The sequence below is a fragment of the Prorops nasuta genome, unplaced genomic scaffold (assembly GCF_024137725.1).
Source record: "Prorops nasuta isolate Cenicafe-Biocafe unplaced genomic scaffold, Cenicafe_Pnas_1.2 PNAS00015, whole genome shotgun sequence".
NCBI classification, from domain to species: domain Eukaryota; kingdom Metazoa; phylum Arthropoda; class Insecta; order Hymenoptera; family Bethylidae; genus Prorops; species Prorops nasuta.
Genome location: NW_027116812.1, coordinates 6,227,833 through 6,243,121, shown reverse-complemented (window position 1 = coordinate 6,243,121; position 15,289 = coordinate 6,227,833). Strand labels below are relative to the sequence as shown.

At 35.9% G+C, this 15,289-nt stretch overlaps 1 protein-coding gene and 7 non-coding genes across 8 annotated transcripts in view; 5 read left to right on the top strand and 3 right to left on the bottom strand.

The window, feature by feature from the left end:
• Positions 1-15,289, top strand: part of fry (Protein furry) — a 29,257-nt gene that overhangs the window by 13,559 nt on the left and 409 nt on the right. Inside the window, exons 24-45 of the mRNA XM_066736334.1 lie at positions 19-234; positions 5,020-5,156; positions 7,911-8,015; positions 8,099-8,233; positions 8,319-8,587; positions 8,660-8,789; positions 8,876-9,066; positions 9,131-9,756; positions 9,836-10,001; positions 10,060-10,369; positions 10,448-10,754; positions 10,834-11,345; positions 11,423-11,731; positions 11,802-11,970; positions 12,487-12,659; positions 12,743-12,817; positions 13,412-13,585; positions 13,658-13,795; positions 13,867-14,048; positions 14,120-14,312; positions 14,384-14,641; positions 14,719-15,220. Coding sequence (XP_066592431.1) covers positions 19-234; positions 5,020-5,156; positions 7,911-8,015; positions 8,099-8,233; positions 8,319-8,587; positions 8,660-8,789; positions 8,876-9,066; positions 9,131-9,756; positions 9,836-10,001; positions 10,060-10,369; positions 10,448-10,754; positions 10,834-11,345; positions 11,423-11,731; positions 11,802-11,970; positions 12,487-12,659; positions 12,743-12,817; positions 13,412-13,585; positions 13,658-13,795; positions 13,867-14,048; positions 14,120-14,312; positions 14,384-14,641; positions 14,719-15,220 — 5,277 coding nt within the window. The remainder of the gene's footprint in view (positions 1-18; positions 235-5,019; positions 5,157-7,910; positions 8,016-8,098; positions 8,234-8,318; positions 8,588-8,659; positions 8,790-8,875; positions 9,067-9,130; positions 9,757-9,835; positions 10,002-10,059; positions 10,370-10,447; positions 10,755-10,833; positions 11,346-11,422; positions 11,732-11,801; positions 11,971-12,486; positions 12,660-12,742; positions 12,818-13,411; positions 13,586-13,657; positions 13,796-13,866; positions 14,049-14,119; positions 14,313-14,383; positions 14,642-14,718; positions 15,221-15,289) is intronic.
• Positions 5,392-5,464, bottom strand: TRNAA-AGC (transfer RNA alanine (anticodon AGC)). Its single transcript has one exon. It is a non-coding gene; the product is annotated as a tRNA-Ala (tRNA).
• Positions 5,680-5,752, bottom strand: TRNAA-AGC (transfer RNA alanine (anticodon AGC)). The gene has a single exon. It is a non-coding gene; the product is annotated as a tRNA-Ala (tRNA).
• TRNAA-CGC (transfer RNA alanine (anticodon CGC)) lies at positions 5,960-6,032 on the bottom strand. The gene has a single exon. It is a non-coding gene; the product is annotated as a tRNA-Ala (tRNA).
• Positions 7,058-7,130, top strand: TRNAA-UGC (transfer RNA alanine (anticodon UGC)). Its single transcript has one exon. It is a non-coding gene; the product is annotated as a tRNA-Ala (tRNA).
• On the top strand, positions 7,346-7,418 carry TRNAA-CGC (transfer RNA alanine (anticodon CGC)). The gene has a single exon. It is a non-coding gene; the product is annotated as a tRNA-Ala (tRNA).
• Positions 7,627-7,699, top strand: TRNAA-AGC (transfer RNA alanine (anticodon AGC)). The gene has a single exon. It is a non-coding gene; the product is annotated as a tRNA-Ala (tRNA).
• TRNAA-AGC (transfer RNA alanine (anticodon AGC)) lies at positions 7,778-7,850 on the top strand. Its single transcript has one exon. It is a non-coding gene; the product is annotated as a tRNA-Ala (tRNA).

The following is a 15,289-nucleotide window of genomic DNA, read 5'->3' as shown; positions in this document are numbered from 1 at the left end:
TGTTTTTAAATATTTCAGGTCAAGAAGAGATTACAAATACATCGTCAGGAGCAGCAGGCACGACAGGAATAGGCAAGCAGGTGGCAAATGTTGCTGGTGGAGCCTCTTCAACAGGGACTGTGAAAGGAGGGACTCTGGATGCTCTTCTATCTACGACATATTGCAGAAACCAAATGTACTTATCTCGTCAACTTGCTCAGCTTCATCCAGAACTGACAATGCCAATGTTTAGCGGTAAGAAATAGCTCAGAACGGCGACTACGAATTAATGATCTTTTCTTACGTGTCAGCTTTTTCATTACCTAAACTTCTCATCCAAAACTTCTTGCCAGTATCAGACCTTGTTCGCAGTAATTTTCTGTTATTTCTTCACCGAATTCCAAGACCTCCGTTGTTTCTAGTATAAACAGAGCTAGCTTGTGTGTTGACTGACCTGTTAGACTTTTAACTAATCTTTTTTCAGCTTAATATCTTGATAGAAAGGTATTCTTTTATGGAGCTTCTGTATTCTTGTCAAAATTAATTCCAAGCTAACAAGTTTTAATCAAGGATAAACATATTTAAAGGGATTTTACTTATTCTTTTGAATTATGTGTATAGGGTCGACACGATCTCTGCAGCAACTAAGGAGATACCTGCAGCTTCTGATAATAAATCAGTCCAAATGAAATTTATCGAATTTTCTTTATGAGATAGAGGGTTTTGTAAAGTTCTTTTTGTCGACAAGGAGCATTATAAAACTTTCGATGAATAACGTGTCTCAGAGGTAGCTTGTTCTTGGAAAGTTTTGAAGTTTCTATGTATTCGTCGTTGCTGATGCATCTCACTCTTTGACAGATCTTTTGTTAACTTCATCATATTTCTTGCCAGTATAGAATCCTTATCTCGGTTTATTTGCGTCACTATTCCGGCGACCAGCTCAGAGAACGCATCTTGAATTAGAACAACTGTTAAAGAGACACGAATCAACATTGCAATTTCTTTTCCGATCGAAAGCCTTAATGTTTAATCTAGTTTCAAAATTTTAGGCAGGGTTTCTCTCTGCTTGTTTGCACGTTTACTCTTAGCTGATGGAATTTTCTGTGACATTATAGCTATTGTCTCCAGGTTCTCACCAACGGCCAATACTCTTGTTCCTGTCAGAAAGTGGCATGGATGACGGTAAAACGCGCTGTTGAGCGCGTTGAAAGCTCCGTAACTTCATCGAAACTCTCAAATTTCTTGAAATTTCCTAGCTACACTTTTAGTTTATACTTTATCTTATCTTCTTTCAGAAACTGTCTATGTAGCTTCTTGCAAAGATCACTCACTGGATAAATAATAGTGAAGCAGCTGGCATTTTATTACTGCGATCAGTGGAGACGAGAGATGATGAATTCGCATATGAGCATAATTAAGGGTGAATTCTTCCTTAGCAATGAGAAATAACTGTGCACCGAGATACATTTGTCTCTGAAAGGATTTCACAGTATCAAGAGGCGTGCTCGATTATCACTGACGTCGCTTCTCTCATTGCAAATGCCAACTTTTTACTTTATCGCTTGGACCGTGCTATTATAATTAGTAATGGCACTGAAAACACGTTGCATGCAACCGACAGCTCGTATTACAAACGTATGTGACCCTCGTGCATATATATACGTTTAATCTCACGAGAATATACGTAGTTGTGTGCAATCTTCTAATAGTTTCACGCACAAAATACTAAGCGCCGATACGTTTCACTAGGACGTAATTGTCCAACCAAAGTCAGGGACTCTGTTAAAAGGTTAAGATCATCCAATGATGCTATCGAGATTCTTAGAACTAATTAATCAACCTAAGTTGATCCAGAAAAGTGAATCTTAGCTATATATTTCTCTTATATTCGGTTAATGAATTTTTGTTGGAAATTTAACTTTGGTCCAATTGCTGCTGAGAGGAAGAATCGCCAAATCTATTTATGGTAGATGCTTCATTAACATTTGTTTTATAAAACGGTTGATAGTCCATGTAACTAGATTCTGCAAGGAATGACGAAGCATCGTTGAATTTTAATTCTTTTATTTTTCTACTTAATTGATTCAGCTGCCCTACGAGTTGTGTGTAAAGCATTGTAAAAATAATGTAGTACACTGCGGATACTTAATTATTACGAGCTCAAAGATTTTAGATAGTCTGGATTGTATTAGAGAATAAATTCTTTACAATTGTTTCAGTACATCTCTTATTAAAGAATGATTAAGAATCTCAAATCAAGGAATTTTTAATGCTTGATAAATAGATTTGTTAAGAGTTTAATTTAAAGATGGAATGTACATGAATATTTATTCTGCAATCAAGCACGGTATCTAAAAATTTCTGACAGGCATTAATTAAGTACTCATCTCATATAAATTACCAGTAATTTAATACACTCAGTTTCTTTCTTTTTTTAAATTGCTTTATATGTTTTAGCGTAGAATTGTCTGAAGGCGACTAGGGCCAAGGAAATGTCACGAAATGATTGGACATTAGAGAAAGCATGATCGATAACACTCGCTTATTAGCGGAGCTTGCCTCCATTCTTCCTGCTAACGGTTAGGATGAATTAAGTTGACGCCACAGGGAGGAATCATCGCCTTGGGTGTCATAGTTCGAAGACCGTTGATGGAATACTTTTCATCGAGGTTACTGCTTTGTAGATGATCAAGGCGATTATGTAATATTCCACAGTTTAGTCTAGACGTATATGCCTCTTCGATTATTCTAAGTTCGTTCTTCATCTGATAGTTTTCTCTTTAGCAATGAATATTAATTCCCAAATTGCTCTTCATTTTATGCAATGCAACAACATGACAGTCTTAGGAATAAAGTGTATTATTTAAGGTCGTCTTCAAAGTGACTCAATGCTATTACAACACGAGTTGCAATCTAATTATACTTCCCTTTTTCCGATTTGGATAAGAGGACTGCGATTGAAGCTATTGAAAAAAGACACATTTTCTCTTGAATTTATATTACATTTTTCCTTCTAAATAATTGCACTGAAAGAAAAGTTTAAATGAGGTCGTACTTGTAACTGTAAATTCTTCTTTTGAGAGGCGATAAAAACGTTTTACGAACATAAATCAATTTGCATTAACCAGATTGGAAATATACAATTACGCAGAGCACACTATTTAGAGTTATATATGGTTAGAATTTATCTATCCACATATATATTCTTATTTTTTGAAGTCAATCAGAGAAAGCATTTATTTCACTTTTTCAAAGCTCAAGTATTGCTTATAAGAAGATGAGAGCTAAGGTTTTTTATTTGGCTCCTCCTATAAGTGCATTAAAACCGCATCTTGCAAAAGTCAAAAATGAGGAGAAAATCTGGTGAAAAATTAAAATGCTTTAATTATAAAATTTGGTAACAAAGATTACTTAAAGTCTCCTTCACAATAACATTTTTCTTAAAGTTTCAGTAAAGCCTCCACTTATGGTTAATTATTTAAGTTAATGTATTTATTTAGTCAGCCCTTGTCCCTAATTCTCACGTCGTAATTAAAATAACAAAAGATTTCATTAAAAATTCTATTTTACGAATTATAAATGTTCGATACATTGCTTTCTCGGTTATCCCTAACCATTTGATAATCAAATTACGATCTAAAAGGTAAATCAGTGGCTCAAACAATATTCATAAATGGATTCGCATAGACGATAGACTACGAATAAATGTATTAAAGTGATCAAGTATTATGGTTTTAAGCTTTTTCATCAACATGCATTTATTCTCACAAGACAATAAACATTTCTGTCCACTGGCATCGAATAAACGAGAATCTGGAATTGCGGCTCTCTCACTCGAATAAATTTTTACAATTAACATACCCATTTGACTTATTAATATGCACCAAACGATTCTAGTAACAAAAAAATCAATGGAAGTTTAATCATATCATTCTCCATAATTTGTATTCATTATTTTATATACAAATAAAATTGTTTGAATATTAAAAAGAAAGGCAGAGATGCAAAATATTGATACATGCACAGATGACAGGAGAAAATTTTGTTGATTGAATTATCTATAAATATCTTAACAAATATAAGAGTTAGTGCTAAATTGAAATAGTGATTGCATCCCTTCTCACGTTTAACAATAAATTAGCCTCATCATCTGTGCCTTATTATAATGGTGATCGTTATGAAACAAAATTTTATATATATTACCGCGTTCTTTCCTTTTAATTCTGGATAAAAACTTATTTTGCTGTAAAGCATTAAGTATTAATTTTAGACCTTTTCAATGTTGAACAATCATTATAAAATCCTTTTTTTTAATGCTACCAATTCAAAGTCAATAAGTAACTTCATAATAGTAAGAAAAGCCACAGGTATGATGTCAGGAGATTAGTGCACGATTAATTCACATTTCACCAAAAGTTATCCTGAGTGTAATCAAATGCTTGCAGTAAATTGCAATATTGTACTCCCCCATAATCGATGATGTCTGCGACTAAATACGTACGTAGCATAAAAACGTATGACTCAATTGAATGGAGAATTTGAGATACCTAAACGAAAGGAAAGTATATATCGCAAAGTAATTATTAAACGTAAGCATTTCAAGACGTAAAGGTAAATAAAACCGAAATTCATTTTTGTTTAATTTCCAAAAAGCAATAAATAATTTTTAGACAATGATAATAGAAAATTTTAAGATTTTGTTTACAGGAAATATGCACTTAGTCAGCTAGAAGCAATTTGTCTATTTATAAATTTCTGAAGCTACAGTAGTCTTTGTCTCTTTCCCTCTTTAAACACTTACCATCCTCTTACTACCCGAGAGACCTAAACTTCCATTTTAGAAACACAATCATAAATGCATCTGTTTTTAGAGCGTTAAGCACCTTATGAGATCATTAACATGAAGTTTTACTGACGGTTTGTTTTTAAAAACTATTATATATATTGTATAAGGAAAGAAAATGATATATTTGTAAAAATACAATGATATTTATAGTGAAAGGAAAAATGATTTGTTTTCGAATTTTAAATTATTTTCAGAGATCACCCACAGATTTCAGACAGCTCGCAGAGAAGTGAGACAATTGCTACTACAGTATTTGCTACCGTGGTTACATAATATGGAACTAGTCGACCCAAATGTTCCACCACCGTCCAACCCCTTGAGCTATTATCAGGTAAAGCAGCATATTAATATTCTATATAATACAAGAGATGTACAATAAGCACTTGCAATAATCAAATACGTCCTTATACCAGCTGTTTTAAATTCAGAAACTACGCCAATGCTGTCAAATTAACATGTTTTGATTAATAGGATAAGTTGAAAGATATGATTTAAAAAAATAATAATAATTACGTTGACAAGTGTTAAAAAGTTAATTAATTTATTTAAAAGGGCTACAAAATAATTGGAGGCGCCGGGCATCGATCCCGGTACCTCTCGCATGCTAAGCGAGCGCTCTACCATCTGAGCTACGCCCCCACTGATTTTCATATTAATCCAGATCCTTTTGATCGATAACAATGCCCTATTTAACGCAAAAAAAGCTCCTGGAGGTGCCGGGCATCGATTCCGGTTCCTCTCGCACGCAAAGTGAGCGATCTACCATCTGAACAACGTCCTTGTTAACTGCAGCATAAAATTTATCTTTTTGCAGTTAACAAAAACGATTAAAAGGTGATAAAAAAAAAAGATTCTGGAGGCGCCGGGTATCGATCCCGGTACCTCTCGCATGCTAAGCGAGCGCTCTACCATCTGAGCTACGCCCCCGATAATACTTAAACAAATTCTGCTCCTTTTGATCCGTAACGATTATCCTGTTCAACAAAAAGATTCTGGAGGCGCCGGGCATCGATCCCGGTACCTCTCGCATGCAAAGCGAGCGCTCTACCATATGAGCTACGCCCACGTTAATTACTGCATAATTCTTACGTTTTTTTAATCAAAGATAATATTCAAAATTTGCAAAAGATTATTTGGAGGCGCCGGGTATCGATCCCGGTACCTCTCGCATGCGAAGCGAGCGCTCTACCATCTGAGCTACGCCCCCGATGATAACAGATGCATTGTTCATCCTTTCGATCGGTGATAAGGATGCTCAGTATCAAAAAATTATTTCGAAGCGCCGAACGTCGATCTCAGTACCCCTCGCATGCGAAACGAACGTTCTACCACATAAGCTACGCCCCTGATGATAAAAAATGCATAATGCGTCATTCCACCTAAAGATATCAATCTTAATTACCAAAAATTATTTTACTCAGCTGAAGTTTCCACCTGATTTTCTTAAAGTTTTCCTTATTAACCCTGTTGAAATTTTAAGATTTTAAGTAGCATATTAAAGCTCAACAGTTTCTAGAATACTCGACATGAATAATACGTTCTAGATGCACAGTCACAAATACTACAATAATGTATATTGATCGCGAAGGTTTTAAAGATTCATGCTGGCGCTTTTTATTATTTTCTATTTGCTTGCATGAAAATTTTGAATCATTATATTTATTCAGTATAGTTTTAACTTTCTTTTAATATTTATTCTCCTCTTAAATTATAAATGACTCGTTTGTTTTACATTTTTTTAACCTCAATTGCAACTATTTTAATGAAAGTAAAGCAAAAATTTATGCATTGTGTACATAAGATATTCTGAGTATTGATCCTCACATTTGGCGAAGCATTGGAGCGATTTTTAAAGGCCAAATGCAGCTGTCAACAAATTCTGTGGAGGCGCCACTCCGACGTCGACAGTCAAGGACCACTAATAGTAGACGGGTACATTATAAAACTCGATTTAAATCTATTAATAATTGAACAATGTAACGGAACCTTTCTCATAATTAAACAGACTAGCTTAAAGGGTTAAAAATTCAAAATAAAATTTTAACAATTCAAAGATTAAGTTGATGATATTCATTTATAATCATTCAGTGTCGAGTTACGAGTGGCTGGCAACGGTAACAATACTTGTAGAGCGTATGAGCTGAGCTGAATCTTGAAAGGACCATTACCTTTCACTCTGAAAGTAGAGCAGGTTCAATGGTCAAACCGACTGTTTAAAAAATACTGATCACAGGGGGCGTAGCTCATATGGTAGAGCGCTCGCTTTGCATGCGAGAGGTACCGGGATCGATGCCCGGCGCCTCCAAATAATCTTTTGCTAATTAAAATCATTATCACCGATCAAGAGAAGAAATGCATTTGTCACCTGTTCTCGTCGATCTTTTGGCTTAAATGGAAAAAAAGAACTCGCTAAGCTTGCTAGAATTACCGCAATCGAACTTCGACGTCTTCAAATAATATTTTTTGTGATTTAAACCTTATCACTGATTGGAAAAAGATAAAGATTTTGCAGTAATTAACGGGGGCGTAGCTCAGATGGTAGAGCGCTCGCTTCGCAAGCGAGAGGTACCGGGATCGATGCCCGGCGCCTCCAAATAATCTTTTATAGTAATTTTGATGATTATCGTTAATTACAAAAAGTAAAGATTATGAAGTAATTAATGGGGTTTTAGCTCATATGGTAGAGCGTTAGCTTTGCGCGTGAGAGGTACCGGGATCGATGCCTGGCACCTCTAGGATCTTTTTGTTGAATAGGATAAATATTACAGATCAAAAGGATCAAGATTGGTTTACATATCATCGGGGGCGTAGCTCAGATGGTAGAGCGCTCGCTTAGCATGCGAGAGGTACCGGGATCGATACCCGGCGCCTCCAAATAATATTTTTAATTCTTTTACTCAAAGTGGAGCACAGGTAATAGCCTTCAGCGAGATCTGGATTGTAAAGATCATCGGGGGCGTAGCTCAGATGGTAGAGCGCTCGCTTAGCATGCGAGAGGTACCGGGATCGATACCCGGCGCCTCCAAAATATTTTTGGAATTTTTAATCTTTTATTTTATTTTCAATTTTTTCTACTCTTTTGCAGTATTATGCAACCGACATGGCTCGCGGTGGTGCCAGACGGGAAGGTTGGGGTAGCGCAGAAGCTACGGAAATGGTGCTAAATAATCTGTTTTATATCACAGCGAAGGTATATTGTTTTTTCATGCTTTTGGAGATTCTTCTAGTATTCTTAATTCTGTCCAAATTAAATATTTATTTGAAAATTTATAGTTTTCAGACGAGCATCCAAAAGAAACGGAAGAATTGTGGGCTACATTGTGCGGGTGTTGGCCTAACAATTTAAAAGTAATCATTCGCTATCTAATAATTGTGTCAGGAATGGCTCCCCAGGAATTACTTCCTTATGTGAGTCCATTATCAAATATTAGTATTTATAGTCTAGGGGAATTTAAAACTAACAACTATGTGGCACTTCTATTTTTCAAACCAGGCTAAACGAGTGGTTTTATATTTGGCGAGATCCCGGCCCGATCGTCTCGTTGATGAAATGATGATCGAATTACAAACAGTAGAAACACTCAATTGCTTAATTGAACGAACCGAAACGCCACCTTTTTATCGACTTACTAGTATGAGGAAGGCTTCGTCACATAGCGACGCTCCGGCAGCTGATCCTGGAAACCCTCCTCGGGACTTGGGAGTAGAAAAGGGTACTATTCACACAAAAAGACACTCTGGCGAAGACCCTATCAAGACTGGGTTGGTATTTTCTTATCTAAGGTATATCATAACTTGTATTGAATAATTGAATAAAAAACTGTATTTCTTCAGAGCGTCGAAGTCAGATACCGCACTACGTGCACTTGCTGGATTTCAAACGCCGAGAACTGAAAAAACCAGGACCGCAAGTGGTCCACCTGTTCTTCCAGACGATCTATCAACCCCTACAGCCGAAGTTGATGTAAGTACTGTGTATAACTTGAATGTATAATAATAAACTTTATTTATTAATAAAAACATACATATAATGATAACGTATATTAATAGTTAACAACTGATGAAACCTGTTATGGGACAAAAAATGGAATCGGAGGCTCTGGTGGAAAAACCGTATCCACTGGTGAGAAGTTCGATATACCACAGCCACATCCATTACCAATGCCTGAATATGGAGGATACTTTGCCCCCTTGACAGAGTATTTGCCAGATAGCTCACAACCAATAAGTGGTTTTCATAGGTAACAATTTAATATATTTCTTATTTTTTATTCATTTATTTTAATTAAATATAATATCTTTCAGATGCAATATAGCTGTTATGCTATTAACTGACGTGGTTGTTGATGGTGTACAGCTTGACTGGGCCATTCATGTTCCGTTAATGTTACATATTGTTTTCTTGGGCTTGGATCATTCGCGTCCGCTTGTTAGAGACCACTGTCGATGTCTTCTACTAAATTTGCTGGTAGTACTGGGAGATCATAGGGATCATCTCGGTGTAGCGCGAGTACTACTTGCATCAAAGACTGAACAGTTAGGTCTGGGATTAACGACCCCAGCATTACCAGTACTGGAGCATAATTTTACAGAAGTAGATCCGGAGTTCGATAGTTACTTGTACGGGCCACCAACAGCACCACCACCATCCACTCCTCCACCAACCGCTTCATCTCCACCCTGTTCACCATCACCTCCGGCTATTCCACCACCCCCACCATTACCGCCATCTCCAGAGACATCTACACCACCTGCACCTCCTCCACCACCCCCACCCCCTCCTCCACCTCCTTTACCGACTTCCTCCGCTACAGGTACTCCTACCTATTCCTCTATAACTAATTTTATGTCTTCTCCGCCAACATCGATTAATCATATCAGCTATTCGCTCACAGAACATAAGGATTATAATACAAATACCCATGCTTATGGTAAGTTTAAGAAGTTATGTTGATATGGAAGGTACTTGCTAGAGTTTAGTGAGTTACATCATTTTCTATGTAATTTTAGAAACATCAGATAGTAATAGTTGGCCTTCACATTCGATTTCATCAAACGCTATACCTCCGGTAATTGTAACGCCAGAAGAAACTACAAACTGGCCAGTGCCTCAATCAGGGCACAATATGACTCTTCAGAATGTCATAAAATCTTTGATTAATTTCCTTGCATCACGGTATGAATCAACGATTGTCTTTAAATTTTCTGAGTTTAATTTATATGTTTACTTATAGAACTAATCAGCCGTTATGGAACTACGAAGACATGACTGCCAAAGTTTGGTGGGTTCGAAGTGCAGAGCAATTAACGATGTTACTTAGACATGTTCTGCGCGTTTTTAGAGATTCTTTGCCTCATGCGTTAGTTAGTCAACGTTGGGCGCAGACAGCTTTACAACTGGGTCTCTCATGCTCGTCTAGGCACTATGCTGGAAGATCATTACAAGTTTTCCGGGCACTCCGGGTTCCAATTACGTCCAGAATGCTATCTGATATTTTATCAAGATTAGTGGAAACTGTTGCAGAACAAGGAGAAGATATGCAGGTAAATGATAATAAATCGAGATATATAATACATTTATACTATTCAACTAGAACTGAAAATATAATTAATGTTTACCAGGGCTATGTAACGGAGTTACTTTTAACACTCGAGGCTGCCGTTGATTCTTTGGAATCAGATTTTAGGCCATTAGATTTTATGAAAGAAATTTTCAAATCAACTCCAAACTTGAATAATAAGGATCCGGTCTCCGGGATCGTTATTGGTGGCAAACGTAGTCCTGGTGGAGGAAATGGTTATCCAGCCGGCCCTTGCATATTTTCACACTTGAATCAAGGTGGTCATACTAGAAGTACTAGTTATTCTGTAAGCTATTGCATGAGAAAATCAAGTGGTGCTGCAAATACGTCTACTAATGAAGTAAAGGGTAAGATTTTAATATATAAATTATTATTAATTTTATACATAATAAAAGAAAGGGGCATTCAACTTATTTTCAATTACAGAATTGGATAATAGAGTAGGCAATAAGTTTCCAAATTCAAACTTGTCAAGATCAAGATCTGCGCAATCCTTAAAGCTGTTAGGGGATTCTGCTACTCAAGATGACAAAATGACAATTTTAGCCCAACTATTTTGGCTATCGGTTTCACTGCTTGAATCTGACTATGAACATGAATTTCTATTGGCCCTTCGACTACTTAGCCGTGTCCTTCATAGGCTTCCGTTGGACCGACCAGATGCTAGGGATAAAGTTGAAAAGCTACAACAACAACTCAGATGGAATTCGTTTCCCGGTGTGCATGCACTATTATTAAAAGGATGCACTAGCCCTAATACATACGAACCTGTTGTTACTCTTCTCTCTCAGTTTACACCGTTACTGGACTTACCTGTAGTTGATCCTACTCAAAGTCTCGCATTCCCAATGAATGTTGTCTCTTTATTACCATATATGCTTCTAAATTATGAAGACGCCAATGAGCTTTGCATCAGAAGTGCTGAAAATATAGCTCAAGTAATTATACGAAGATATGTTTTTGAATTAAATTACTTAATCTGTTTATTATAATTAATAATTATTGATACTTTAAGGTGAGTGCTGAAAAGGGTAAAAAATTGGAAAATCTAGGCACTGTAATGACCCTTTATAGCCGACGAACATTTAGTAAAGAAAGCTTTCAATGGACCAAGTGTGTCGTCAAATATCTTTATGATTCTTACGCTCATTTGAGTTTTAATATGCTTGCTTTTTTAATTGAGGTTTTAGAGAAAGGCCCAAGCAGCGTGGCTCTATCAGTTTTAAGCATTATACATTGTATGTTACATTATGTTGATCTTGCTTCACAAGCTGCACAACCGATCAATACTGAGCTCATAAGAGTAATTTCAAAATACGTTGAGGTAATATTGATATTGTTATAATTAATTTTTTTTAATATTTATATAACAATTATGATGTTTTTTATTGCAGGGCAATTATTGGAAGGAGTCATTAAAAATTCTGAAGCTAGTTGTAACCAGATCATCTAGTCTCGTAGCACCACCAACATCGATGCACGCTTCGTCATGGGAATCATCTTTGGCTTCACCGCATCCTAGTTTTACGGATACGGAAATTTTCACGAAAAAGGAATTGCCGGGTAAATTCGATTCTCAAATATCTATTATATGTGGTTACATTAATTTATTAAACCTAAGTTCGAATTTTGCTTTCGCAACATGGAACACGTTCTGTGTATGGATTGCTCATTATGCCAACATGAAGGTTGTGATAAAAATAACAATAAGAATCGCTTATAGTTTTCCCTTGAATTAAAGTATATATTTTTTTAAAAATGATATACTTCTTGTATTCAGCTGTACTAAAAATTCATTTAGAACGGTAGATTTTTTTGTCGCTAGTAAATTTTCTAAACAAAAGGGTCAAATAGCATTTGACTTTTATTTAACTTTTGCCTCTCTGTTGTTTTAATTTTCACCTGTTGAGAAGGTAAGTAATGTTTAAAACGCAGGTATAATATTATAGTATACGCCGTGCGTAATATGTGCTTTATATTAAAGGAAGTGTGTTCATAGACGACATGTGAGCCAATATTGCTCGAGCCTTAATTGCATTAATATTCTATTGTAAACATCATATGTATAATGTTTGATAGGAAGGACAATGGACTTCACCTTTGATCTCTCACAAACTCCGGTAATCGGTAGACGTTGGCTGATACGACAAGGTATTGAAGAAAAGTCTCTTGGATCCCCAAGATGCTCCTTATCTTTATCGCCTGCTGATAATAATGCAGTTTTGGGATGGAAGAGACCTTGGATGTCACAGGTAATAGAAGTGAACTTAATTATATATAGTATAACTAACAAATTAGGACTTTAAATAATGTACTAATATATTTTTTTTATTAGGGTCGCGTGCGGGAATGCCTAGTTAATCTTCTAACTACATGCGGACAAAGGGTTGGCTTACCCAAAAGCCCATCTGTAAGTTTTTCTCGTAAAATATATAACGTAAAATCTCATGCCATTAAAAACTCATATTCCTCCATCGACTTTTTGAAATCATGTTATTTAATTTAAATTTACACTCGTTATCTACCCCTTTTTAGGATGAACACATTAGTTCAATGACATTATACAGCAAGGTAATCGGTTTTTCTCAACGCAGTTTGCACTTCATAATAATGCAATAGTATTTGCAATTTTGCGTGATTCACAAAAGTAAAATAAATCTATGCTTATGTGCACTTAAAGGTATCGTACTATGGCACTTTATCGCAAAAATATTTTTTTTTTACTTTTGTTCTTTAATCTCAATATCACGAATAATTTGCAGCGCTACAAAAAATGCACTTTTTATACCTTGCTGACACGAAAATTAAGAAAGATCAGTGAGCAATTAATATAATTCCATGTATCTTGTTCATAATTCGTTTTTCATTTTTATTTTACATCACTGCGCAAAATTGAGTAAAACATTGTCTACCTCATGACAAATGTCACTGTTTTTTTTTTTTTTTTGTTATTTCCTAAGATATTAATTTTCTTTTCCTATAATATTATTATTTCATTTAACAGGTTATATTTAGTCAAAGTTCTGACTTGATGGAGCGTCAGTCTTCAATGGCATCCTCCACAGAAGAAGTATCGGGTGCTAACAATGATCTAAGCGGAGGATCAAGACGAGATGACGAACAATTCGGTGTCTTTAAAGACTTTGACTTCTTGGAATATGAAAGTGAAAGCGTTGAAGTATGTATTTCAATTTTTTACTATAAATTTGTTTCTACATAATATTAAAACTTACATCAATTTTTTTTCTAGGGTGAAAGTACAGATAACTTTAACTGGGGAGTGAGGAGACGACCTTTGAGTGAAGGGGAAGAGCGGGAACCCAGTTTACGGCAATTCGAGGAGAGTCTTAGTGAAAAAACACCATCATCGAGCAAGCATACGACTCGGGTATACTCTCTTTTATTAATTGAATTGAAAATCATTTAAATTGCATATTAATTAATAACTTATTGTTTCAGCGCGGTGTCGCCGAAGAATCTTCAGATGATGAAGCTGGATCGGAGTCACCATTGGATGAAGTCCCAAGCGGATCTAGCGTTGGTCAAGAAGTATCCAATATTCCCGGAATGTTCCCTCCATCATCGTTATCGTTGATACCAAGTCGCACACGTCGTGATTCCTCAACAAGATCCGACTCCTCGTAAGCTCCAATTTATTATCTACTTATCTAGCTGCAACTAACTTCTTATTTATGTAATGGTTATTTAACAGTGGTTCGAGTGCTGGAGATCTCGGTGACGTGACTCCTTGCAATGCTTCGCCAAATTTATCGGCTCTATTGCCATTCAGGCAAATTGTTCGTGATGATACTGAAGAAATCTGTCGGCAGCAAATACAAACTCTAATCAGTCAAACCCCCTATAATACCTTAGACTTCTTCCAACTAATATACAGAATTTTGAGAGTATGACATTTTTGTTAAATTTTTGCTGTTAGCAGTTTATTATTATTCTAATTAACAAATCATTCTTTAAGGATGCAAGCAACAAAACAGTAAGCCTTTCTCGCGAAGCAAGTTCGTTACTCTGTAATGGTAGTCCTCCATCTGTTCAATTAGGATGTCACTTATCTAGTCACGCTGAACTGCTTACCACAAAAGCTGAACCTCCTTTAATCTGGTTTTCGACTGCAATATTTGCAAATCAAAGACTAAATGAATCTTTACGTTTTGGAATGCTCGAAATTCAAGAACATTTAGAAACTTTTCTTGATAGAAAAGATCATGCTACGGAAGTAAATACCATTTTTTTAATTTGTATTTATTGTATGAATTTCAACTACAAAAATTTATACTTTATCTTAAATTTTAGTGTTTGGAAGCAGCAAAAGCAACGAGCAAATTACACTCGTTGGGTGGGAGTCATACATCCGAAATAGGATATGAAGAAATTTTGTTAGATTTAGGAAGAGCGCTTTACAAATTACATTTTCAGCTTCTATTGTTGATAGAAGCGTCAAATAAAATGCTGGGAGTACTATTAAATGCCGCCAGAAACATACAGATTCCTCTTCAAGATGTATCTACAGAAATTGCAAACATGAAAATAGCATTGAGTAGAGCACTTGAAGAGAGTACAGAAAGTGAGAGGGGTACACCAACTCCAACTCCCAGTCCCAGTCCGTTACCTGGCTCTGGGTCTGTAGAGGAATTTGCCAGAGTCGCTGAATTTTTAAGAAGTGCTCGCTGGTCTTCAGCTCTCGAAGCCGTAAGGCAGCATAGGGCTCAATGGCCTGGCGATCCCTTTCACGATGACGACGACGTAACAACAGCTGTTAATATGTACTGTAAACATTTAGGACAAGATAGATCTGGTATTTTCTATTTGCAATCATTTTTAATAGCAATTCCTTTAAATTTAAATCATATTTTATACAACATTT